Here is a 25,449-nt window from a genome sequence, read left to right as displayed (position 1 = left end):
CATCTAGTCTTCATCTACAGTTTATCAGACATTTGATTGATGGTCTGACCAGCGGAGGAGACAAAGAACAAACAGACCTGAATGAATGGGGTCCAAACCTGGGCTGAGGTGATAACCGTGCCCTGGCCTTTGTTGAATCCATTTGTATTCAAAGCCCTGTCGTGGCTGACCCTGGACCTTTGGAGCTTCACTTGTGTGTGCGCGGTGCAAACCTGGCCAAAGTATTTATTCACACATGCAGGAAGAGAGGCAGCGTTTTTAGAAAGAAGAGGGAGGGAGGGAGGTGCAAGGATGAAATTTCAGATTCCTTTGACGGTATGGGATAGCTGGCCAGGAATGCACACAGTGTCGGGGTATGTGTGCGGTGGCTTTACACCTTTACTAACCATTAGCATGTAATGTTTATATTAAACACACATTATAGAGATAAAGAAGGACTTTAATGAAGTGTTTGGATTTTAGCTGGACGTCCCAAAAACGATGTTCTGGCTGCTCATGATCAGTCCCATGACAGTGCTAAGAAAACATCACAAGACTTATTATGAGGTTGATGCTAAGAGTTGGTTATAACACTTTTTATAAGGCTTCTTCAGATGCCCCTGACCCAAGAGCCTGCAGGACAAGCGCTTAAAGAACCGCAGAAATGAGCGCGTCGTTTTGTCAGGCCACTGATTGACGTCATCAGCATTTAGTGTTTAACACTTCAAGGTCTTTAACCAGAAAATAAATGTAACATCCCACCTGATGATGGTGGACGTCACAGGGTTCAGCCTCTGGGGAACGTGCATTTGCAGTGTCTGTAAATCATTCGCTTTGTAGTTGCTGAGACCTTTGCAAAGGAGAAGAAGAAGAAAAGTATATTGTCATTTCTAGAAACCAAATGTGAAGGCGATTTAAGATTTCTTAGCACTGAAACATGAATTTTCAACATCACTTGGCTCATAACTCAACTCTCACAACCGACTAATAGTGAAAATGTGCGGAGCAGCTTCATTTTAGGCAGACGCTGATGAACTGTGCATCACAAAAAGCGTCGTCATGGCTTCAGGCTTATTTGTGTCGGACACGAGTTGTTCAAGTGTAATAAAGATTTTATTAAATGCACTCAGTCGTTCTGAACAAATGGTCATAATGGCCTCCGTCATTTTCTAAAAGTAACTAATTCGTTGCTGCAATTTGACATCTTCAGAGAGTTTCTGTCTAATGAATGGCTCTCAGCACAAATTAATATAACCATGTCTGTCTGCAGCTTATATAACGGCAGCTCTGCTCCTGTGCAGCCGCTGCACATACACCCTTGCTTTGTAAAAAGCTTCATAAAGAGGCTTTATTCAGCAGCGACGTAAAGAAGCTTTAGAATCGATGTTTATGTCCAATTAGATAGCGATAACAGATTGAGCATATGGTTGATGTAACCGGAGTCAAACCGCCTCCGTCTGGATGCTGGGAGCCTTCGCAGTCCGCAGCAGTCGCTCGCATTGTCCTCATCGGCGCGATTTACTTTGAACAGGATGATTGCAGTCGCGTCGTACATAATAGAGAATCACACAGGAGCGCGAGTGCTGTGGTTTCACTGGATGAGCCGGAGCATGACTCAGCGCTGCGCTGCCCTGACTCTGCAGAGATGCTGCGCGGGCCGTCCTCCCGTGGACGACTGGTGGCCGGTCCAGCGAAGCGGCCGCCCAGGTTTGATGGGTTCTGGCAGAGTGTTGAACACGTCCGAACGCACCTTCAGCGGCGGCCGCTCGCTTTGGCTCAGTGTTTATGTGAGGATGTGGCACGGATTTCAGGCTTGTAACGCGCTGGCCTGTTGCCTGGACATTTTCTCTCTAAAGCTCACACTGAAAGCTTTACTCTGCACGTTGGTGGTGGCAGCGACGGCAAACACAACTTGACAGATGGCGTGTGCATTAGATGCATTTAACCCCTTCCTGTTCCTCACGTTCTGTACTTAAATAGCAGTTGGCTTCAACTTGGGCATATGTTGGGAACCGTGTTTGACTGAATCCCCCTGAATGTTCTGGCTCAGGTATTCTGCAGGTTTATCTGGTTGAACTAACTCGGCTTTTCCAGAGCTCAGCCGCTCTGCATCTCCATGTCCCATGCAGTTTTCTTTGTGTGCGCTCTTCGTCTTTTGACTCTTTGACAGCCTGAAAGTAGCTGAATTGTGAGAGAAGAATGGCTCTTTGTTTTGCCCACTTGCTGTCACTGTGGATTTGATTGTCTCAGTAGGGAACACGGCCCGAGACACAAGCATTCACACACACACACACACTCGCACACAAGTCACCCCTGTGGCTGGACATTCCTTTTGGCGAGGCTCCCAGATGGCTCTGTGGGCTCTCTGTGGGCTGAGGCCATCAGCAGGAGTGATTGACTGGGTTTCTAAAAGGCTCAGAGGCATCAGGGCAGAGCGCGGGGCCCGGAGACGCCGAACTCTGCTTTTCTTTCCTGTCGCAAGGTCAAAAAGGTTTATCCTCTGACTGCTTAGTCAGGAGCTAATGACAAGTTTGAGGATGCAGTTGGTTAGAAGTTACTTAAGCTACTGGATCGTAACTTACAAGAGATGTTGTGTAACAGAACGGTTAGAGCCGGTGCCGTCATGGGGAAAACCATCGGTTTTATCTGTGTGGGAGAGCGCTGCCTGAAAAGCCTCGAGCCATTTCTGCTCTCGAATCAAGTTTTCAAGTCAATTAATTGATTTGTTCAACGTCTTTTAAATGTTTAATTAACCTAGTTCCAGATTAAAATGTCACTAATATGAAACCCCTGCATCCTTCATCACGGCCAGTTGAGCTGGAAGTAATTTTATGAGCGTTGGGCTGTGAAATGTGCCAGACGGATGTTTTAATGCTGCCTGTCGTAGGTTTGTCGCCGAACCGCTGCTGCGTAAATGCACAGCTTGGTTACATCACCGTGTTTAGGTGACGTCCCAGCTTTGACTTGCACGCTTGCAGTTTGTGAGCTTCGTTTTGCTCACACCATGGTCTCATAGTTGAACATTTATATCTGAGGCAAAGTTTCTTGTGGAATAAAACTATGCTATAAATTATAAATGGCTTCCTCTGTTCTGTGAGCGCTCATTGTTTGCAATGGTCTTGTTAACAGTTGCATTCTGTATGGAAGACGTGTTCAAACGCCCACTGTCCCTGCTGAGCTGTGACACACCTGAAGTAGTTTAGGAAAACTGTTGCATCAAACCACCCACGTGGTCGAAAAAGCCTGCTCACAAATGGAGATTTCACAATAGAGAACCCTTTTATTGTATATACACTTCAACTAGTGGCATTCAATGTCAGATTACCATGTTAGCCTGCTTCTTCTTTCTTGTAAATAACTGTTTAGCTCATGGAAGTAGAAGTAGAAGTGACTCATGAAGTTATTAGAAGGTCAAATCATCCATGCCAGCAAATTACTCTCTTGTTTCAGAAGTTAATTATCTGAACAGGCAACTGTCTGAAGGCTGATTTTAATGATGCCAAGAGGACGACTGGCTTTGGGACTTTGCTAGTTTTCCTCTTTGTAAATGTGTTATTTTGGGTATTGGACTGTTTTTTTCAGGCACAAATAAGATGGTGATTTCTATTACTAAGGGTCTTTTATGAATTTGATCTTCGCTATTTGCAAAGGTTTTATAGAGTAAGTGAGAAATGATGATGTTTGTAATGAACATTTTCTCTCTGTCTCCCTGAAGACAGTCACAGTAACGTTCCTCCTTCCTCTCCTTTTTTGAATCCTTCTTTCCTCAGATGTGTCCTGTTGCCTCTATTGAACGTGAAGCCGCCCCAGCAATCCCTGTTCTTGCTGGTGGACTCCATCGATGAAGGCTGCCAGCTGGGTGAGGGGGACCAGAGGTCCTCCCCTGGCTCCCCGAGGACCATCGCGGAGCTCCTGGCCAGTCATCACGAGTTCCTGCCTCCATGGCTGCTGCTCATCTGCTCCGCACGCCGGCAGAACAAGGCCATCACCAAACTCTTCACAGGTGATGATGGCATTTCCATGAACAAATTGCACCGTTGGTCAGCTGAAGTCACGGAATTCTTGTGACTTCTTCTTGATTGAGTGGGGCTGATGTAACATGACAGCTTGTTAGATAAGACAATATCTGCACTTGTTGGTTTGGCTCCATGGCTCTTTCCGCTCAGTTGCAGCTATTTCTCTGTATTAACACGATACAGTTCGCCTTTAATTGCAGTTTCAAACAAAGCCTGTGGCAAAGTTCCCTTTCTGTCGTGGCCGTTTGACTAGCACAGAACGGCTCTCCAACATCACGACAGGCCCAGAGAGTTTTGGGTCACCGCTGCAGCGCCGCCTTGGTGTCCTGTGACTCGGCGCCATACCAGCTGTTGTTACGCCGAGAGGCTGCTCTCTGGCGATGCGCTGGCGTAATATTAATCAAGAATGTGGCTGTGTGGGAGGAAGCACTTCGTGTACCCCCACTACCTTTCCAAAACAGCCGAATGTGGGAGCTTCTAGTGCTCTCGGCTCCCTGTTGAACCGTTATGTAACATCCCAGCAGTCTGAGCAGCCGTTTCTGTACACGCACGAAGGTTCAATAATGAGAGGATGCATCAGCATAGGACGGATCCGTGCTCTCCTCATGTCCCATCATGGTCTCGATCTGTTGTTCCACGTGACCTTGCTTGTGTGTTGTCAGTGTGACGAATGTTGCTGAAGGGCCGAGACCCTAGGTTCCACGTAGGGAGTGTGACACTTACAAGGGATCCCGTTGTCTTTTTGAGCGTGTGGAGATTCAGCTATGACAGTGGTGATTTCCAGCCTCTCAGAGTTTGCCCAACGTTTGACTTTCAGTGGGCGTGCGGCGCATTGTGGCGTGTGTCCAACAGTGATTTGCAGGTCTGCAGTCAGTAGGTGTGTAGGAATGTTTGGGATTTGGTGCAAACATCTACTAAGAAGTAATTATGTGGTAAATGTATTAACTGCTGATGTCTGATGTTTTCCATCAGTGGAAGCTCTTTCTGTCCTTGGTTTTAGAACAAAGGACATCCATCATAGGAATTAGTTTTGAGCCCTGCTTAGTAATGAAAGTCTACTTCTGTATTGACTACATGTAATGACACTCACCTGCTTGTCTGTCTCATTAAAGTTCTGATTGTCTAATTAAATTGTGAATTAGGTGAAACTCAAATGTAGGTATTGACAGTAGCTGTGTGTGTGTTGGGGGGGGGGTCTAAGAGGCTGAGCTTTAGGACATTGAGTCTTCCGTGGCCATCGAGCATTTAATTCATTGAAGCAACTGTGCTGCAAGCTGCCCACTGTCTGATCGCTAAGACTTGCCTCCCACGCCTTCCTCCAAGATGAAAGCTCCTGCGTAGGTGTCCGTGCTTGATTAGATAGTGAATCGGCACCAGAGTCCAGTACGAAGCTTCATCAAAGCGTTTTACAAAAGTTTCAGTTCACAGACAACAGAGAGACGTTTTCCGTTTGATTTGCTTTCAGCAGCAATTTGCATTAAATCCTATTTTCTGGTTCTAGATTTAAACTGTCAGATTGTGTTTGTATTTCACATGAAGTTGACAGTGGAGTCAGCGGGGGAATATATTTGGTTATGTACCAGAGATGTAAATGATAATGGGGAAAATGTTATCGTGAATGTGCTTCAGTCGAACTCATGGACCGCTCTGATTGCCTATTTGCATTTTCTCCGTGTGTTTGTAGCTGAAGAGCTGTCTGTTCCTTTTGTTTTTGATATGGTTTGAAGGGAATTTCATCTTGGAACAATCTGATAAACAGCAGTTATCTTTCTTTTTCTTTTTTTGGACTGCCTCTGTCCCTTTTTACTGCCTCTTTGATGATGGCCAAGCTTTTGTCAAACTCTTACTCCAATTGCTCCTCAATTGGCCAAAGCGAGTCTGTTTTTGAACAGAAAAATGGATCCAAATTCCCAACGTCACAGTTTGAAAGCAGTAAAGGACATATGTGGTGCCGAGTTCCTATTATTTTGGTCAATATGCTTTTCTACATTGAACAGTCTGCGTTGAAGTGCTTTACAGACCCACGGGGCCTTGACCTTCCGTCTTAGCTGATGCTTTTAGCTGCATCTTTGTTTTGTCTGCATTCAGTCTCCTGCTTTTAGCTCACGTCTGGAAATTGTTCTGCAAAACCTTTTCTCTCTCACAGACAGTTGTAAACAACACGTCTGAGTGCATGAGTTTGTGTTTTATGCTCCTTATAAACGTGTCAAACTTAGTAACCGTTGACTTCTATGTTTTTTTTATGTAAATCACAGCTGGTCTGAGTTTAAAACAAAACAATGGAACAGCCATGTATCCACATTTAAACTAGGTCAATCCAGAACCCCTTTTTTTGTGATTTGATGCATGATCCATTTTCGCCTTAGCTGCTGGAGAGGCGGCCTCATTTGTCCTCATAGAGCAGGAGTTCTCCTTGCAACGCTTCCAACACGCTGTTCACGCCCTGTCCTCACTGTACAATGGTAAACTCCAGTGCTCCAAAGCCATGCTCTACACAAAAACCCAATAGAATACAGAGAGCAGCGACTTTTACACACAGCTCTGGACCTGAAATAAACTAAAGGACTTCAGTGTATCAGATTAAGGCCAAGTGTCCCTTGAAAAACTCTGCAGGAAGTTTACAAGCCAGAGAGTCGGAGATGGAGATGGCCGCGACCTGCCAGAAGACAACACCTCAAGCTTAGTGCTGTTTTATATGAGCGGCTGTTTAGTCTGGGCTGAAGGTTGTGTGGGTTTGGTCTGTGGAGGTGAGAACTTGGTGGTTCTGTGAATTTCACGCTGATAGGGTTTGGGAAAAACCTTTAATCCCAAGGTCCCGTTGGAGAAAAGCTGCAGGACCAGTTCTAATGTTAAGCAATCGAAACGACTCACTGATATTTTATTTTACTTTTGGCACATCTAACTCTAACTCTACTACAGATATCTGAAATTAATTGACCAAAGACTGACTCATCAGAATATTTCTCTTTTTAAGCTGGTGACTTTACCCAGAAGAGTGAGACATTGAATTCCTTCTTCCTACTCAACTGTTATTCCTCGTGTCTGTCTCAGAGTGGAATGCGCCTTGGGAAGTTTTCAGCACCTCTGAGACTGAGCAGGAAGAAGGCAGCTTTCTGGCTTTAGCGGCAGAAATCGCTCGCATCCGCTTGGCTGATGCCTCACAAACAAAGGCCGATCTGTCTGAGTAGCGCTACAAGAATCTCTACATGATCACTTGGTCTGTTAAAAAATATTCTTGATTCTGCACATTTGTTAGAAGATCCCACTTGTGTGCTTGTCCTGCGTCCTCTCCGCTCGTACTGTGCAGTCCTTCATATGGAGAATTGCCTTTGACTGGCACACTAATCTAAATGGAGTAATCTCACATGCCAGTTCCAGGTGGAAAGAATTTCCTGCATGCCGACCAACCACAAAGAGGCATTTGCTTAAAAAGTCCTCTTGGCTGCTCGCGGTTCCGCCTGGACACACTCCCCAGCCAGCTGGCAGCGGCTGAGAGTTCTCCTGCTCCACTCCTTCCATGTTCCACCTGGACCAAGATGATAATCAGAAGTAGAAAGCACACAAGTCGGCATGTGGCTATGAATCAAGCGCACCACTCCAGCCACTCATCTCAAATTGCTTCCTCTCTTTGGCTGGAGCCCAGCAGCAGCAGCAGCAGCATATGGGTCGCTCAACAGCAAGGCTCCGTTTTTCAGGCCGTGCTTGTTTTCTGTCGGAGGAGGCTTCGTCGTGCGCGATTGCGAGCGCGTTCCCACCGAGCGCCGCTGGTCTCCACATCCAGGGCTGTTGTTGTGAGCGCTCACCTCATGAGGCTGTGGATCAGAGCAGATTACAGGTTGCTGTTACAGGTTTAACCTTGTTACTGTTGGAAACCGTCCATGCTGTATGTGGCAGAACAGTAAACCTTAATGCCTTTTAGCTTGTGGGCAATTAAACTGTCATGTACGTTTTAGCTCTGCTCATCTAACTTTGTCAGATCTGAGAAAGAGTAATAGACTTTTTGGCCACTACTCTATCATTTCTCAAACTGACAACACAAACTAAACATTCACTTAATTTGATCTTGGTCCAATTGTATCTGGTTGTATTTGTATCTTAAAAAAGTCATTTATAAATGAAGTAGTTTCTAATTATGATATTAAGGCCAGCAAACCTATGGAGCTCACTTGTTTCTGCGTGTGCGTGTGCTGCTGTAAGGCCAGGATCGGCGCAGCAGAGTGGAAACACTTAGGCAGCGATTTTGGTCGGGAGCCGGGGAGAATCTGTGCCAATTTAACAAGGCTTCTGGCAGAAGGCAGCGCGGGGGACGAGGGGAGACAGGGTGGGGTACAGTCGGGAGGCGAGGGGGGTTGGGTGTTTAAGTAGAAGCAGCCTGTCATACATGGACTGTTTAACAGCTCATATATCAGCGCCTCACAGTTGTCCTACTGAGCAAAACATTCTCAAATAAGACTCATTTCGCCGTGTGCCAACTTCATCATATACAGTATTATTCCCCTGAAGGCGTTCATGACACTCTTTCCCTTTGGTTTCCATTAAAAATAATTACAGTCACATTCTAATCAGAAGAGCTCAAAGCATTTGACCCAGCCTAGTGTGTGATCCTGTTACCGTGTGTAGCATCACTGAACTGTAATGCCGACCATCTGCCCTATATTGTCTGTGGTACACGCTTGTCAAAGTCACTGCTTGTCAAAGCATAAGCATGTGAAGGCGTCCTCCTCCGGGCAGGTCGCTCAGCCTCGTATTAATATCACGCTACTGTTTACTCCTCAAACTATGAGCTGCAGCTTTTGGGACTCAGGCTCACGATAGCACGAGTATTATGATAAATACGTTTGCTCCAAGCAGAAATAATTGATCTTCTGTCATCGGTTACTCTAAACGCTCTGCACACGGTTGCCAGGGAGCCGCGTCAGGTCAGGGCTACTGAGCCGAGCTGGGGCTGAAGTTAATTGAATCTGAATAAGTATGAAATCATAATCCTTTTAAATATCTCCAGCCAATTTATCTTTCAACTATTATATATAACAAATCCTGCTTAAAGCATCTGTTGAAACGTACATTTGTGACTCTTCACTTGATTTTCACTTCATGTGGTGCCTCATTTGACTTCGTGACTTTGAGGGATCTGGAAGATTTGTTTTCTGTGATGTTTTCCAGTTAAGGAAACTTTTATAATAGATGCTGCTCTGTGGATTTACCAAACTCCATCTCAGAACCAAGCTAGTTCCCATTTCCAGTTGCAGTATTAAATGTGTGTGATGTTCAAGGCGAACTGGGTCTTTTCTACATTTTAGGACTAATCTGTAAAATGACAATGATGTGAGTTTAACGCAATCTCAGAACCAGACTTTGTCCACGCAACATAAACGATGGATGAGCAAAGGTAGAGAAGCCGTGGATTTGTCAACAGTCCCGGCAGTTATAATAATATAGCACTTATGTTTGACTGGAGCCATGAAAGATAATGCTCCTCTTTAACAACCACATTCATGCTCTGCAGCATTACAGCAATTTCAATTAGATTCATTTCCACTATCATGACACATTATTCTTCAGATTCCTTTCCCAGTTCTACTCTTGGTTTGTCCAATTCATCACAAAAGACATTTAGTCAGATTTAAGGAGATCTAGTACAAGACCTGGAAAATAGCCTTAGAGAACCACACATGAAGCCTCCTGAGTTATGAATCACTGCTGTAATTAGCTGCAGCTACTGTGATGCAGCGTTTGCTCATTTCCTTCCTCAGATGACACATTGCTTTCAAAGCTTTTACCCAAACGCAGCCTGTAGGTCCACTTGCATGACACATGAGGCACAGACAGGCAGATAGAAAGTGCACGGCTACAGGAAGTGAAGTGACTCTGGGGTGGGTCTGTAGCTCTGCTTCCTGTATTTGCATCGCATTGAAGGGTAGCGAGGACCTGAACCGCGTCGCCCGGTTCCGCTCTGCCCACGCTGAATGGAGCTTTCTTCACCCAAAGCCGCCAAGAGACAGAACTGATTTATCACCGATGATCACAAATGGAAAAAGAGCAGCCCCTGTTAAAAGCGCGTCTGTCTGAGCAGCTCTTTGTCCCAGAGCCTGAGCCTGAGTCTGTCACAGGACGGGGCCGTCCCTCCAGAAATGGGTCAACACCGCTCTTAACATCTCCCTGCGTGTGTGTTTTTGTGTATACTTTCTTTCTGGTGCAAAGCGAGACCTCACTGGAGTCACCACGAGATGCTCTGGCCGGCTGACAACACAAACACGCTCGTAAAGCAGCGAGGACGCTTTATTTCTCCTGGGCTACGGACACAAAGATGGCTTTTTTCTTGCCGCAGTAAATTTCATTTTGCCGCATCGTCGAGACGATTGGATGTATAGTCACGCAAAAACAATAAATGACTAAGATTGAATCAGTTTTATGAGCGATCACTTGCCACAGTTTTCATGACCAAACGGGGAAAAGACGCCAAAGCAGTGTTTAAGTCGAAAATGAAGAGCCTTGATTCAATTTGATTTAACTGCTTTCACTTTAAAACAACTCCAAAGCGTTGGGTGGATGCGGCGCCCTTCACCAGGCGGCGGTCCACTTAACCAGAGGCCACGTTCTGCGAAAGCCCCAGACGTCCAAGCGCGACAGAAAGCCGCTGTCCTCGCGTCTCGGCAGAAGCGACAGTGCTTTTGTTTTGCCGCCGCTTGCTTGAAATTAACTTCCACAGACGCGCTGATTTATGTCCACATTCGTGTACGAGTTGTCGTCTGCGAGGCTGCATGTTGAGCCTCACTTTGGATGAGTTGAAGACCATAATCCTCAGTGAATACTGTAATTTACCACCATGCAGTCTGACAGCCGGGCAAATTACAGGTCTGCTGTGTCTGTATCTACAACACCTTTGGATGCGGCACTGCAGTAACATGATTCTGAACACGCTGGACAAACTGGCCTCTGTTCCTCCGACACCAGGCCCTCTGGTATGTGGCACGCCCCTGCCAAAGCTTTATAGACTGGAGAGTTTAGGAGGAGCTAGACGTTTCAGCGTGTTCTTTAATTAAAGGCTGTTTTAATTGAGTCTGGAAATTAACTTCACAGATTTGGTTGAATCATTTTTCACAAAGTAAAGATGGGATATTTATTATTTTATACAGCCCTACCTCTTGACCTGCACGCAAGATGACTGTGCACCTAATTCCACAGCAAGCTACCACAGCTTTGCCCAAGTCCACTATGAGGACGTTTTTCCTGTGAAACACTTCCGAAGCTGGTTCCAGGCTGGTTCCAGGCTAAATCTAGGCTAGGTTCAGGCTGGTTCCAGGCTGGTTTTCAGGCTGGTTTTCAGCCTGGGTCCAGGGTGGTTCTAGGCTGGTTTTCAAGCTTGTTCCAAGCTTGTTCCATGCTTTCCTATAGCTGTGTGGCGACAGTGGACAATGGCTGATTTGACGCGATGGCCAATGGAACGCAACCAGCGGACGACGTGCCAGACAGGGTCGTTTTTTATTCAGGTGAATGGAAACATATGGCAGTGGGGTAAAGTGGGTCATCTGGAGGTCGGCCAGCAGCCCGGGCAATGAGCAGAATAGAAATGAAAAAAATCTGACGCGGAGTAGAGCAAAGACGTTGCGTTAGTACGAAACACTATCTTCAAAAAGAAGTAGTTATTTATAAGTGACACAGATGATTTGGAAGAGTCCACCAGCAGCTTTAGCCTGGTGCATGATATAAACTGGGCTTGTGCCATTTACCTAATACAGCTCCTACTATTTGGGCACCTGTTTGATTTGTGTATTCTTTTAATTTCTCTGAGGTTTTCTGATCTATAATGTGTAGATGTGGGTGAAGGCAGACAATGAATCATGACAATGAGCTGCTGTCGTTTCTTCTACGAGTTACTTATTTGGTGATGGTGTTTCATCACTTGTCAAACACAAACGGAGCGTCCTGTGTTTGAGCCCTGCTTCCCAACCCCCAACCCCGTCAGCCGCCTTCAGCTGCACCACAACAGGTTTGACTGGAAAGCCTTTCACGTCCCTGTTTGAGGTTCAGGGAGAGGCGTGCCTGGGCAGGACTGTTTACCTGTGCGGTGCCTCTGCTCTTGCATTAATTAATTGTTAAAGTCTCATAATCTCCGCGTCTCATCTGCACCTTGTTGTTCAAATTAAATGCAGTCGCCAACGTGGGATGAGTTTCTGTTGGAGCAGCTTAAGGCCCAGCAGCGGGAAGGTCTCCGTACTTTTACACATCTTTGTTATTTTCTAGGTAAATAAGACGCATTAATCCAAGATAAACTAAAACGGGTTATTCCTCTTCATTGGCTGCGGCAGAAAGTGGAGTGCATAGCAGCTAACACGGAGCTCAGCAGTGTTTTACAAAGCTTAAATTGCAGCACACTTTTCAAAGGCCTGTTGTTTGCAGACCGTTGGAGCCGACTCTCATCCACATACTTGTGTTTAGGAGGTTGGCGCTCTCGTGTGTTTTGGAGCCGTGAACGCTGCAGCTGTCGAACAGACGTTTGTGGAGTGCGGGTTTACTGGAGAGTCTGAGCAGAGGGCAGCGAGGCTTGGGTTTCTGTTTTCGTTATGGATCCAGTGACTTAAGATGGTGTCTTGCGAGGAGCGGCCAAATCCGCCGAGCTGCCATTCCGAGACCCCGGTTGGTGAACTCGCACCGCTCGTTTCTGGACAGACACGCACCCGGACCCTCGTCATCTGAAAAAATGAATCTAGAAGGCAAACAGTCGCTCTCTTGTACGGAGGTTGTGTCTCCTGTGGCTGGTGTCCAGTCCTGTAACGAGCAGCAGCTGCCTCAGAGGCCTGTACGGAGCTGCATCCCTCGCCCTGATGAATGTGTCATTTGTTGCCTGTTTAGCAGTCGCTTTTGTTCAGACTCTGGACCGTGCTCTCGAACACATACATAAATAGCCCGTGCACACACAATAGTCAGCTGCAGTTTCTGTGGCCTACTTACATCAGGCCTTCATGAGAGGCTTCTGGAAAGAAGGAGCATGGTTCTTGGAAAAAAAAAGCCAGAGTTCTTGAATTTTGTCGTGCTACAGCCATCAGCTACAGGTTGAATGGAAATTCCCGTTTTTATTTTTGTGCTTTTTCTGATTAATGGTGTTGTGAATCTCCAGCTGACATCCAAACATAATGAAGCGATGAGTTGGTGACTAAAGTGGAAACCGTTGCTCATCTTCCTCCGTGTGCAATAACGGACGGAAAGAAAATGTCCTTTTTGGCTTGTTCTGACTGGAGGCCTGTGGTGGTTTTATTTTTTTTATTTCTTTCTTTGCAGAAATTGATTTTTTTAAAAGCTCGTTTTATTTATTTCACGCTGGCTGCAGTGAGACATTTTTCTCCACCTCCCTCCAGCTCCACTAGTCACTGTATCTTCATAATTGTTGTGTCAGTGACCGTGGAATGTAGGAGAAACTGTTTATCATAAACTCCAGCACAGAAGCATTTGTCTTTTGTTCCCTTAAGAAAATACTGATGATAGAGTAGCATCTCCTGAATTTGGCTGTAATGCATACTCAATGTTTTTCTTGGTCCCCCGGTGAAGAGAAAAAAAATCAGACTCATCAAGACTAAATAATAAATGTCACACTTTGTTGAAGCCACAGGCTGGTTGAAAGAATGCAGATTTTTTTCTTTCTTTTTAGTTTGTAAAGTATTTTTGGACTACTTGTTTTTCCCCTTTCATGGCCTCATTCCCTTCCTCAGCTGGTGGATTTCCTGTCCCAATTGGAGCAAACCCAGAATGTCCAAAGAAGGCCAGGGTTTAGGAGGAGGCAGTGACACAGTCCCAGAGAGCTGTTCATAGGCAGGAAATCAAAAGGGCCATCAGAGGTTTCTCTTCAGACATGAGGCATTAGTAAGATGACACGATGGACTGTGGATTCTGGCACCTGAAGACAAGATGGTAGCACGATGGCCTAAAACTCGATCGTTGTGCTCCAGGTTTAAGCAGAGAAGTACTGAGGACACAGAGTATGAGAATCCACATGAGGATCATGTGGTGCTTTCAAGTGTCTTTTGCTCTAAGCCTGACAGTAGCCAACCCACACTAACAATAACCCATTAGAGGTCTGTCCTGTCAAAATAAGTTATCAGTCCTGTTTTTGGAGCATTCAAGGTATTTAATGGTTTGTAGATGCTGAAGGTAGAAGTGCTTCGGTGCTTTTACTAACCTCTGGCTCCTTTGTCTGCCTACCATGAGTCTGACTCTTATGTCTGTGACTCATGCAACACTGAAGTGGGAGCTGGTGCAGGAGGTTTTTAAAGGGAAGAGGGTGAAGTGAGCAGGAAAAGCACACAGCCACTAAAACCCAAAACCAAGCTGCTGTGAATATTGAGCAGTGACGCTGCAGAGAACGTTTTTAGCCCAATTATTTAAAAGCCTTCATGCAGCTGCTGTAATCAGGCTGTAGACATGAATGTGACTTTTTGTTGTTTCACATGAACCTCAGGTTCATTCTAGATTAGATGGAACATCTTTGTCCATTTGATCCCAGTCACATAAAGTCACTGGTCTAAGATCAGTTAAACAACATCTAACTAACTTGTACTAACTAGTACTTGAAACAAAGGCAAACTAAAAACTCCAAAGTTTTCTTCTGTCTATGTATCGAATCACAATCATACAGTCATTATCTAAAGTGCACATTCTTTAATTGAACTGTTTTCTAAGAGCTTGTATTTTAAATAAAACCTCAAAGAAAAAGTTAAAGGCGAGTATTGTTGAGTGCTTTTAGTGGGAATGAGCTTATCTTGAACAAACTCCAAAGCAGCTGATAAAAGAAAACCTCTCACACCAGGTTTGTTACTGGAGTCCAGGTGTTGACATCCAGGATTTCACAGCCTTCTCTCCCCCCGACAGCAGTCTGTTGAAGTGCCTCAGGACTGAGCACAGGCTCTGATTCACAGGGAGACGTTGGGTCACTTAAAGCAACACTCTTGTTGTTATTTCAAAAATCTTTATGCTAATGGAATCTTATTTATCTTAGCATCCAAAAATATTTAACTGCTTTTCCCATAGAAAGAGTCTGGCATTTCCCCAGTAACCCAGAGAACCATGGGAACTGTAAACCAACGCATGTAGAAATGCTTCCCTCGCCCTTGGGTTGAAGGCTGCACAGACCATGAGCGTTGTTTAAACATAGCGGGAGGTTCACGTCGTACCCATTAGCCCAGGCCATAATGGAGCCATTTCTCAATGTGTCTGAGAGCTGCACACACTGAAGATCACTCATTAGGACCCACTCTGATCATTTTCCATTTTTCCAGAAAGATTCCTGACAGTCTGTGCAGAGAGCACGTAGCAGGATAATAAGCGCTGATGTGCTAAGGCAAGGAAATGATGTCTTTTTTTTTTAATTCTTACTTCCTCACAGGTTTCCCCTCACTGATTAAGTGCTAATAACCTGTACAGTCAAGAGTTGATTAACCAATTAAGTGTATTTTACTGCGACTGGGACTGGACTGGAGGTAGTGGCTAAAGTTTCTTCTTGTGTTTCTTATTTTTATCTCTGCTTCTAGAAATTGTTTCCCCCTTTATATTTGTGTTTTGTAGCAGCACATTTTTATGCTTTTTTTTAACTTCACACTTACACAAACTCATACAGAAACACTTATACAGATCTTACACTTTTTATCAAACACAATTGCGCAGTAAGTGGCATAATTCTGTTTTCTTTCTTGTTATGGACTAAACTAAACTCCTGCTTATCGTGACTGCTTGGCAGCCAGAGGGGTTACGCACCCAATTCCTTTGAAAGGTTTTTTTCCTGTAGCATCACGGCTTCACTGTTAATTATCCTGCTCCATGGGAAATTAAAGGTTGACTTAATCTTATTATCGTAAGGTACAAGATCAGTGAGTAAATACTCTCAAGGTTATTCGCTGTATTGATGATCATTAACTATGAAGTATTTCCGTTCACATGTATCGAAGTTGTCTTTAGAATGCATTTACTTTACACATCTGTCATCCAACTTATAACATTTCTTTCTACAATGCATCTTTTTTTTCAGGTTTTCGCAAAATCAGCCTGGATGATCTGCGCAAGGCCTACATCGTCAAGGATGTACAGCAGTACATCCTGCACAGGCTGGACCAGGAGGAGGCCCTGAGGCAGCACCTTACTAAGGAGACGGCGGAGATGCTTAACCAGCTCCACATTAAGAGCAGTGGCTGTTTCCTCTACCTGGAGCGTGTGCTGGATGGTGTGGTGGAGAACTTCATCATGCTTCGCGAGATCCGCGACATCCCGGGAACTCTGAACGGCCTCTACCTGTGGCTCTGCCAGAGACTGTTTGTCAGGAAACAATTTGCCAAAGTTCAACCGATTCTTAATGTAATCCTGGCAACTTGCAGGCCGCTCACGATAAAAGAACTGTACCATGCAGTCTGGACTAAGAACATGACTCTGACAATGGAAGAGTTTCAGAAAAAGATGGACATTCTCACCAAGTTGTTGGTTGACGGCCTTGGGAATACTAAGATTCTTTTTCACTACAGTTTTGCAGAGTGGCTCCTGGATGTTAAGCACTGTACCCAGAAGTACTTGTGCAATGCAGCTGAAGGACACAGGATGTTGGCAATGAGTTACACCTGTCGGGCAAAGCAACTCAAACCACTTGAAGTGCAAGAATTTGCGCTTCATCTTGTCAATTCCAATCTGCAGATTGAGCCATTCAACCTGGCTCTTTGGATGGTTTGGAATGGAACTCCTGCAAAAGACTCCCTGACCACCTCCATACCCAGAGAACAGGAGGTTCTTCAACTGTTGGTGAAAGCTGGAGCTCATGTTAACAATGAGGATGATCACGCTTCATGCATTGTGCAACAAGCCCTAGAAAGAGAGGACTCGATACGGACACTGCTCGACAACGGGGCATCCGTGAACCAATATGACTCAAGTGGGAGAACTTTGCTGGCCAATGCTGCATACAGTGGAAACCTTGATGTGGTCAACTTGCTCGTATCCAGAGGGGCAAACATGGAGTTAGAGGACAACCACGGACAAACGGCACTTACCCTTGCTGCAAGGCAGGGCCACACCAAAGTGGTTAACTGCCTAATCGGCTGCGAGGCCAACATAAACCACACAGATCATGATGGATGGACAGCCCTGCGCTCAGCAGCCTGGGGTGGACATTCAGAAGTTGTCTCTGCCCTGCTTTATGCCGGTGCCAAGGTCGACTGCGCCGATGCTGATGGTAGAACCGCTTTAAGAGCTGCAGCCTGGGGGGGTCACGAAGACATAGTGTTGAACCTTCTTCAGCACGGAGCTGAGGTCAACAAAGCAGACAATGAAGGAAGAACTGCACTCATTGCTGCAGCCTACATGGGACACAGAGAAATCGTTGAGCATCTGCTAGACCATGGGGCTGAAGTGAATCATGAAGATGTGGATGGGAGGACTGCTCTCTCAGTAGCTGCTCTCTGCATCCCAGCGAGTAAAGGCCATGCATCTGTGGTGAGCCTTCTGATCGACAGGGGAGCAGAGGTTGACCACTGTGACAAAGACTGCATGACACCACTGCTTGTGGCTGGCTATGAAGGACATGTCGATGTAGTCGACCTGCTTTTGGAAGGTGGTGCTGATGTTGATCACACAGACAACAACGGCCGCACCCCTCTTCTCGCAGCCGCATCAATGGGCCACGCGTCTGTTGTCAACACGTTGCTTTTTTGGGGCGCAGCTGTTGATAGCATTGACAGCGAGGGGAGGACTGTGCTGAGCATAGCCTCTGCTCAGGGTAACGTGGAGGTGGTCAGAACTCTGCTGGACAGAGGTCTTGATGAGAATCACAGGGATGATGCAGGCTGGACCCCGCTACACATGGCTTCATTTGAGGGCCACCGCCAAGTGTGCAATGCCCTTATTGAGCAAGGCGCTCGTTGTACAGAGGTGGACAACGATGGTCGAATACCTCTGATATTAGCTGCACAAGAAGGACATTATGACTGTGTGCAAATTCTTCTGGAAAACAAGTCATGCATAGATCAGAGGGGATATGATGGTAGGAATGCTCTCAGGGTGGCAGCACTGGAAGGCCACAGGGATATTGTTGAACTGCTACTGAGCCATGGTGCTGATATAGATTACAAAGACGCTGATGGACGCCCAACACTCTATATTCTGGCACTCGAAAATCAGCTGGCCATGACGGAGTACTTCCTTGAGAATGAAGCCAATGTGGAAGCATGTGACACTGAGGGCAGAACGGCTCTTCACGTGTCCTGTTGGCAGGGGCACGTCGAGATGGTGAGGCTGCTGATCAACTACCACGCCGACGTGAACGCCTGCGACAACGAGAAGCGATCGGCCCTGCAGTCTGCGGCGTGGCAAGGCCACACCAAGGTTGTGCAGTTCTTGATTGAGAACGGGACGCATGTGGACCACACATGCAACCAGGGAGCGACGGCACTGGGCATCGCTGCACAGGAGGGACACATCGACGTCGTGCAAATCCTTCTAGAAAACGGTGCTGACCCCAACCACGCCGATCAGTTTGGGCGCACAGCGATGAGAGTGGCAGCAAAAGGTGGCCATGCGATGATCATAAAGCTTCTGGAAAAATACGGAGCCTCAACTTTAAATGGCTGCAACCCCTCCCCGGTACACACTATGGACGACAAAAACCCATTGGCTGTGACTGGTAAACTGCAGTCACTCACAATTAAGTCGAGTAGTTCTGGTAGCACTGGTGCAGGAGACATGCAGTCATCTGGACGCGGTGTGCCCAATGGACCTGTCCACGCATTCAGTTCCCCATCAGAATCTCCTGATTCCACTGTAGATAGAAAGAAATCCTCGTTGTCAAATAACTCCCTCAAGAGTTCAAAGAACTCCTCGTTGAGAACCACGTCGTCCACAGCCACAGCACAGACGGTGCCCATAGACAGTTTTCATGGGTTGACATTCACAGAACAAATCCAGCAGCACTCGCTGCCTCGGAGCCGGAGTAGGCAGTCTATTGTTTCCCCTTCTTCCACAACTAAGTCCATCGGTCAACAGCCGTCATCTCCATCCAATGACTTTGACTGGTCTCAATTAAAACCTGGTCTCAAATCAGCAAAGGGAAGTAAGGGCGGAAACGGGACATCAAACGGAAAAGGTGGAGATAAGAAAAAAACGAAGAACAGTGGATCAAGCCAAGGACAGATTCTGGAGTACGAAATGACACAGTTTGACAAGAGAATTGCCCTCAACAAGTCAGTGGCGAACATCGCTGTGAAGGATCCTCATTGCAAGATCATGATTGGTGGTTCAATTCAGCAGGAACGGGCTCAAGATCAATTCCTCATCCAGCAGCAGAGCTGCGCCGAGAAGAAAAGGAACGGCATCATGACCAACCCCAACTATCATCTACAGAGTAATCAGGTGTTCCTGGGCAGAGTATCAGTTCCTCGGACTGCACAGAACAGAGGCCACCAGGATGTTCTGGAGAACTATCCCATAGGGGAAACCGAGCTAAGCCTTAAACAAGCCCTGAAACTACAGATTGAAGGATCAGACGCCGGGTTTAACTACAAAAAAGAGACTCCCTTATAGCTGGTAAGAGAAACCTGTTCTCTGGCTCATGCTTCTTTTTATTTACAGTAACTAAACAAGGGCAAATACACCATTAGCTAGTTGCTCCACAGACACAGATTTCTTCTTAACCTTAATCTTAACACTTGCATTAAGAACGCTTCGAGGATAAGCAGACGGTTTCTTCCCAAACTAAGCATTAACCCAAATCCTTGCTGTATTGTTTCAGATGTCTTGAATGTCATTCGTCATGCGGGCGGTGGAGGGAACGTGCCAAAGCAACTGTTGTCATCTGCATAAAAATCCAATTAAAAATTCAATACATAGATGTTTTGCAGTGGGAGACCTCAGACTGATACTTAGGGAAAGATTATCGTTGCTGCCCAAGGCTTATGTGAACTGATACTTCGACGTGCCTACATCTGTTACAGCCTTTTCATCTATTCATGCAAACTATTATTTTAATTTAATGTAATGCTATTTAATAAACAGTGTATGCACTTTTAAACGACGGCCCATCCATGTTTTACCACCATAATGGTTTGAGAAAATCATACCAACGCTTTTTTTAATTATTGTATTGTTTTGTTCTGTTCTTTTTCACATTGACAGCAATGTACCACTGAGAACATTGTCACGAACCAGAGGACAACATAAATTGAATTGCATCGATAGTCTGCCTTTCTAGAGACCCCAAATAATCTGTGTTAACCTTGATTCATGTGCAGAGCCTGTGTTTGTGTGTAATATGTTCATAGTCATGGCAATTTACTTCAAGTGTAATACGAGCATATTTATTTTTGGAAAAAAAGCCACTTCTGCTGCATTTTGTGTTGTATTACGATCTACCATGGTGCTGTGTTCAAAAGTTGCCTGCCGTTATTTTGGACAACCAATTTTGTTGGCTTTTGTGCATTTGTGTATTATAAATATCAAAGCCCGAGGGAGGTTCAGTGAAAATGTAAAAAAAATAGTAATAATTTTATCCCTATGGGATTTTTCAGTTGTTTGTGCATTATGTTTTGTGTGCGCATAAAAAAAATAATTAAACAAAAACTCATCATGTACCGTCAGCAAACGTCTGGTGCTAAACGCAGCAACTTAACGTGAAAACAAGCATCTTTCTGCAGAATTACATGTTTAACCTACAGCAATGGAAGAAACAAACCCGAGCTTTGTTTCCTTGTCGTCATGTGGTTTGTTTGTCCAACTCCTGCTGGACGATTCAGAGGCACAACACAAAATGGCTCCAAAAAGTGTCCAGCCATTAAAGCATCTAATAGTTGATGTTGCTTGAATGCAGACTTAAAGCCAAAGTCAAACAGCGTCGTCTGCCCCCCCTCCTCCCTGAGAGGACCTGACTCAGAGGAGCTGCATGGAAGGACTTGAACATCTGTTTCTCATGAACTATATGAAGCTGCGCTAGCGTTTACAGGCCGTGTCCTTTCTGCAGGCTTCTCATAATGTTAACAGTGAGCTATTTTTGCCAAGCAGTCAGATTGAGGAGGGAGCCCACAATGATCGCATGCACATCATTTACAAGCCCTAGTGAAAGCTCTCCGCTCTGCAGCGCCACAGTAGCTCTAATGGATGCCATGAAGGGTCATGGAAGGATTCCAGTCAGGGCTGCGTCCAGAACAGTGTATAGTCTTACTAAGCAGTTGTCCCGTTCGTCTTGACTGTGTTTGTCCGTCACCTTTGATTTGTCAGTAAGTGATTGGATTGTAAATAGCTTCCCATGTACATTCATTTCATTTAAAATAATTCCTGTATCATATGAAGTGGGATTTTCTGATGTATATTAAAGTGCTTAATAAACATACTTGCTTTAATGCTGAAATTGAAATATTTTGCCAATTTATTTGCATAAAGTGAATGTAAACAAACTAGAGCTGATCATTTACTGCCAGCACAGGCCAATGCATTTTCATTAAAGAAAGACGGTATTTAATATGTTGAAAGTTTATATTTCCGACGTCTAAACTCTGAAGTGTGTGGGTCAGAAATGCTTGTGTTTGCACTGATGCTCTGTTAAGCTTTTAAAGATGGCTCCGTTCCTCCCTCAGCTACGTCTTGTTCTCTTTGGGTGCACAGGCAGCTTTTAGTCACTGAAGTCTTGTTTTCCCCTCACCGAGGCTGTAAAACCACACGCAACGCTGTTAATACATACTTCACTGTCAGCGCGCGGGGCCGAACCAGGACACTGCAGGCATCACAACACATGGATCACGCTGAAGTGGAACGGGAGAGCGTGCCAACCCGTGCGACGCCCCCCTCCTCCCAGTTCACTCGGTTCATTTCAGTCAAACAGGAACTGGAAGAGATTAAAAGATAGCAGCAAATGAAGGTTTTCACTTTACATGCACATTTCACGTACTCCGACCTAAACTTGTTAACCAGCATTTAAGCTTTGGCCCAATGAGTGAGGCTGCAAAAGGCATTATTATTTAGGCATTATAGTGGTTGATGAGGCCATAATACAAAAGTTCATTAAGGAGATCCGGCCACAGAGGAGCGACGGCATTCAGCTGTGCGTGTATTTGGAGGGTGGGTGCTAATGAGGAAACCATCTGGTCCTGATGTCATGCTATGCTCAGTCCAAGCTTGGACGATCTCCTTGAGCTGCATCTGCCAGTGGCCACATCTGGTTCCTCTCCACCCATGCCCTTGTTTTGGATACAGTGCTAACAAGCTCCCACACAACATGGCCACAGTTGCATCCTACTCATTCCAGGAGCTTTTTTTTTTAAATTATCACGTCAAGAAATGCTTCTGCTTCTCACGTCCTTGGGTGAAACATTTTTCTCAGTAACTTCACAATAATCTGAAGTGAAAATATTTCTTGTTGAGTTTGGCAAAGCTTTCTTGGTGTCTTACATCCAAGAAAGTCCGTGTGATCACATTTGCTTTCTTATTTCAGTAATTAGTTTACATTCCGTGCACATTGCATGGACACGCTGACACCTGAGACGTGGACAACTCAGGATCACTGAGCAAAAATTAACAAAATAAAAGCGCTTAATGTGATTAACCTTGTTTCTGCTTCTCATGTCCCTGTTTGAACAGAGCAACTGTATGAGGAAGCAGCATGGACTCGATTTAATGAAGTCTATTAATCACTGTAATTAGATGATCGATACACAACTGCACATAGATCTGAGGATAAAATATCAGGAGAATTGTTTGGGAAATGGATGCATTCTCCAGCTGCCTAAGTACAAATACATGCAACCGGTAACTGCTGCTGGAAACTGGCTGTTCACAGTTGACGGACGTCTGGAGACCAGTGAAAGCATTGAATCACTGAGGAAGCAGCAGATTTAGGGAGAATCACTTAGTATTTAAATCTGTTCCCTTCTCGGTGACACAAGTTCAATCCAAGTGTGATCCAGAGCCAGACCTGATCCCAGGTCCTCAGTGAAGCTGTCTGAGCTGCCAGTTTGAGACGGCTTCCAAATTCACAGCCATCAATTGACAACGCAGACGAGAAAATTGCAGCGATTTAAGCACTTTTAAAAGGAACTTGTGTCTTAGCTGAGGTCAAGGACCTTAACTGGCAAAGCTAATGCAGATGTGCTTTTTTTATAAAGAGGCTCAGTAACTTTCAACTATCCACTGTATATACTATACAATGTACACTATCAAGAAGATGCCTGTGACATCATTACCCATGGTGCCTTGCGTCTCTTTGAGCTTGGCATTAGCCCTGCTTCACAGAACTACAGACCTTTATTTCAGTGAGTCTGACGTAGCAGCGTTGAGTCATTGGTATTGATTTCGAACGCGTCACCCACTTGCAGATACATTATGGTTACTTTGTGCTTCGGAGCTTCATAAATCTTCCTCGGCTCCTGTTCTGACCTAATGCCAGCGTCAGTAATAACATTTTCAAACTGCCAAACTTTCAGGTGAGCTGCTCTAGTGTGGATTTGTGTCACTGCAGCAGCAGGTGGAGGCTTCTCAGCATTTAAAACATGGCTTAACAGACCTTTACAGCGCTCCCAGCTCTTCATACACGACCCACACGTCTATCAAGGGCCTGAATGAACATTCATGAATGTGAATTCAACAAAAGGAGGAATTTCAAAGAGCCTTTTCCTATAATTATAGCTCGCTATCTGTTGCAGTGCAGCGTCACCTGAGAAGTTGAATTCAGGCTTTTGGAAGGAAGCCTGTGCTTTAATACAGACACCTTTGAAAGCAGCCTCCGCTCAGCAACAATGAAGCAACTCATGGCCAACAAAGCTGGAAAATGAGAGATTATACAGACTTTATGCCTCTTTGTTGCCTGTTTACATAATCCCTGCAGTCTTTCATCAAGGAGCGTGGATGAAAAGCTTTCATCAACCCACCGAGGAAAACCTGCTTTCTTCTTTGAAGCTCAACACAGTGGCCCAACATGCTCACAGGTGTTCCACTTTCACTAAACGCTGAGCGGCAGAACACACCTGACTGGATCTGAGGCTCCAACGCCAGCCGCTGGCGACGACGAGGCCCGAAGCGCGGCTCAGAGGGAGAGCTGGGAAAGCGTCCTCATGCCACGCGCCATTAATCATTACGGCCGAAGCCAAGCGCTATAAATGGACCCAATGAAGGAACCGCGGCTTCACAGAGCAGAATATGCAGGTGTGAAAACCTTCGACAGAGCGCAGCATTTTATAGCTTGACTGCCTCAGTTTAAGAGGAAACTCTTGTACCAGTAGATGCTTCTTCACAGCATGAAGACATTAAATCAGTGTGGAGAAATGGGACTTTTATAAAGGTTCAACATGTTAAACTGGAAGTGATTACATTCATCATCCTCTTTCTCACAATTGTTATGACGCTGCTCAAAAACACGGCTGATAGTTTATTAAATCAAAGTTTACAAGTGAATTTTGAATCCAATCACAACTTTGCCGCAAGCTGCCATTTAGTTTGTTTGCATTCAAACAGTAGTTATGGCTCAGGAACCTCACCAGCTGTAATGAATCCAGCGCGGTTATGAAGAAACTAATGGCGCTCATCAGCGTCAGCAGTGGTTCGAGGGTCATTTCTACTTATCGGGGGGTTGATGTGAAGCAGCAGCAGCAGCATGTCGGCCGTCAGGAGGCATCATGTGTAACCGTGGCGATGACGGCTGACGCTGTGGTCGCCGGGTCCACGCCCTGCGGCCGTCACAGTGGGCGGAGCCTGCTGCTCCACTGCTGCCGAGCTGCTCCATCGCCTGATGACGAGAGATGAGAGGTGCGACTGCGACCGCTGATCTCCAGCTGCAGCTTCTTCTCTCGCGCGTCCTCAGTTCACTTCCTTCCTGTCATTGGTCTGATTTGTTTGCGCTGCCTGTCAGTCAGTCTGTCAGTGTTCAGCTCCGTCCTCTCTAATAGTTCACTCCTGGACTCTTCTCTGTTCTCTGTCCCTCTGTCTCTGACGCCTTCTCTTCAGTTTCCACTCCTCTTCTTTCCTTTCTCTTCGTCTCTTGGTTGTTTTTCACCTCGAGTCGCTCACTCGTGCACTGTTTCTTCTGTTCTGGTGGAATTAAACGTTCATTTTTCATCGCCGCCTCCTTTTACTCTTATTTGTCACGTCCTTCTTTGTTGCTCCTCTCTCTTTGTCTGCTCTCTGCCCTCCCTCCCTCTCCTGGCTGTCGTCAGTCAGTGGTGAGCAGCCGTCACAGCGGCTGCTGCAGAGTTCATCCCAGGACAGAACCCTACACGCACACACGAACAGAAACACACACACACACACACACACACACACACACACACACACACACACACACACACACACCCGAACACATACACAGAACACACACACACACACACACACACACACACACACACACACACACACACACACACACGCACACACACACACACACACACACACACACACACACACACACACACACACACACACACAAACACACACACACACACACGCCCAAACA

At 45.7% G+C, this 25,449-nt stretch overlaps 1 protein-coding gene and 1 long non-coding RNA gene across 2 annotated transcripts in view; one reads left to right on the top strand and one right to left on the bottom strand.

Annotated features, from left to right (window-relative positions):
* ankrd50 (ankyrin repeat domain 50) overlaps window positions 1-21,366 on the top strand; it is a 26,287-nt gene extending 4,921 nt beyond the window's left edge. Inside the window, exons 3-5 of the mRNA XM_029164816.3 lie at window positions 3,750-3,982; window positions 16,012-19,544; window positions 19,750-21,366. Coding sequence (XP_029020649.1) covers window positions 3,750-3,982; window positions 16,012-19,541 — 3,763 coding nt within the window. The 3' untranslated portion in view covers window positions 19,542-19,544; window positions 19,750-21,366. The remainder of the gene's footprint in view (window positions 1-3,749; window positions 3,983-16,011; window positions 19,545-19,749) is intronic.
* On the bottom strand, window positions 5,556-25,449 carry LOC129604796 (uncharacterized). The gene is made up of 3 exons (XR_008696017.1): window positions 24,479-25,449; window positions 21,691-21,834; window positions 5,556-7,807 (listed from the first exon to the last, which is right to left on the bottom strand). It is a non-coding gene; the product is annotated as an uncharacterized LOC129604796 (long non-coding RNA).

The sequence above is a fragment of the Betta splendens genome, chromosome 10 (assembly GCF_900634795.4).
Source record: "Betta splendens chromosome 10, fBetSpl5.4, whole genome shotgun sequence".
In the NCBI taxonomy this organism is placed as follows: domain Eukaryota; kingdom Metazoa; phylum Chordata; class Actinopteri; order Anabantiformes; family Osphronemidae; genus Betta; species Betta splendens.
Note: the sequence above shows the minus strand (reverse complement) of the source record. Positions and strands in the feature narration are given on the sequence as shown.